The 1,558-nt window shown below is 33.1% G+C and overlaps 1 protein-coding gene across 1 annotated transcript in view; it reads left to right on the forward strand.

Annotated features, from left to right (window-relative positions):
* The window catches only part of LOC107093170 (purine nucleoside phosphorylase-like), a 6,219-nt gene that overhangs the window by 1,828 nt on the left and 2,833 nt on the right, over window positions 1-1,558 (forward strand). The window contains exon 3 of the mRNA XM_015388031.1: window positions 390-493. Coding sequence (XP_015243517.1) covers window positions 390-493 — 104 coding nt within the window. The remainder of the gene's footprint in view (window positions 1-389; window positions 494-1,558) is intronic.

Genomic DNA, 1,558 nt, shown 5'->3' on the forward strand with positions numbered 1-1,558 from the left:
AATTCTGAGATTAAATTCAGAATTCTGAGAAATAAAGTCAGAATTCTGAGAAAAAGGTATAAATTCTGAGATTAAAGTCAGAATTCTGACTTTTTTCCTCATATTATATTGAAATAAAATTTAAAAATCAGTTAACTTTTTTTTTTTCGGTGTCCTTAATCCTCTTCCTTACTTTAGACTGATATCTTGTAAAAAAAAAAAAAATATATATATATATATATAATAGTGAACATAAAAATCTAATCCTAATTTATTTACAATCTTCTTTGTTTTTAAGTATCTGCAAAGAAACAATATATTTATTTTATTTCACTTTTTTATTTACCAGCTATTGTTTAATTAATCAAAAAGAGAAAATGATTGTTTCTGTATATTTGCTCTTGTTGCAGTGCAGGGTCATGCAGGTCGCCTGGTTTTTGGGGAGCTGAAGGGGAAATCATGTGTTTGCATGCAGGGTCGCTTCCACATGTATGAGGGTCATTCCCTCCTTAAGGTATGAACTTGCCTATTTCAAATTTTCTTATTGTTGTTAACATTTCATGTGTTTCTGTGGTACATAAAACCATCCAAAGATAGATTTAAAAGTTGGCCAAGCAAAATATTAAAATGGCTCAAACTTGAATATCTAAATGGTCTGTGAGCAAAAAGAATTCTGCATTAAACATGACAAACAGATCATAATCACTGTCATGGAAATAATGTTACTAGGACATGCCTTGTGATTTTAGCTTTGGAGAAAACCTAATTCCTTCATATGTGTATTTTTAGACAAAGTTTGATTAAATGTGTGGAGAAATTTGTAAAAAAAACAACAACAAACAAACAACACAAAAAAGCATAAGAACACATTAACAAGAAGAATGGTGCTACGTATAAAGACATTTCGGCACACTAACAGACTTAAACAATGATCTGCATCACATTCAATCCTATGTATTTACTCTGAACATGTTACGTGTCATAAAAAACAAAGTATACAGGCCATGATTCTGACCTGACAATAAACACCACTCACCGACAATGCGCTCCTATAAACAGTGGGATGAAAAAGTTCAGTCATGCAACCCTTGTACAACACTTACATAATAATCAGCAGGATAAAACCTGTGAGATGGTCATGCTCCGGTTCAGTCACATGCAGGCTTTTAGTGGACTATTCAATGCAGCCTTTGTTTCCTTCAATAGAACACACATTAACACACAAACGTGCTCTTTTCTGCATGTCACAGTGAGACTGCCCTACTGTAGCCTCCTCTAGGTGGCGCTCTGTGAAAGGACCTTCAAAAATAAAAAAGCACTAAATCAAAATGAAATCTTTATCTAAAGGGTGAAAACACCCTTTGGATACTCAAATGTTATGTATAAAACAAGGTTGTGTGACTGTCAGGAGACACAGCCTGTTTTTCTGTGGTTATCTTTCGAAGCAAAAATCCTGCATCACCTGACAGAGCAAGACTGGGAAGTTAGTTCTTGGATGGCACTAAAACAAACACGAATAAGAAATACAAATCTATCTGTTTTGGGTTATTTATTTATGTATTTTACATATATATATATA

The sequence above is a fragment of the Cyprinodon variegatus genome, unplaced genomic scaffold (genome assembly GCF_000732505.1).
Source record: "Cyprinodon variegatus isolate N-32 unplaced genomic scaffold, C_variegatus-1.0 Scaffold411, whole genome shotgun sequence".
In the NCBI taxonomy this organism is placed as follows: domain Eukaryota; kingdom Metazoa; phylum Chordata; class Actinopteri; order Cyprinodontiformes; family Cyprinodontidae; genus Cyprinodon; species Cyprinodon variegatus.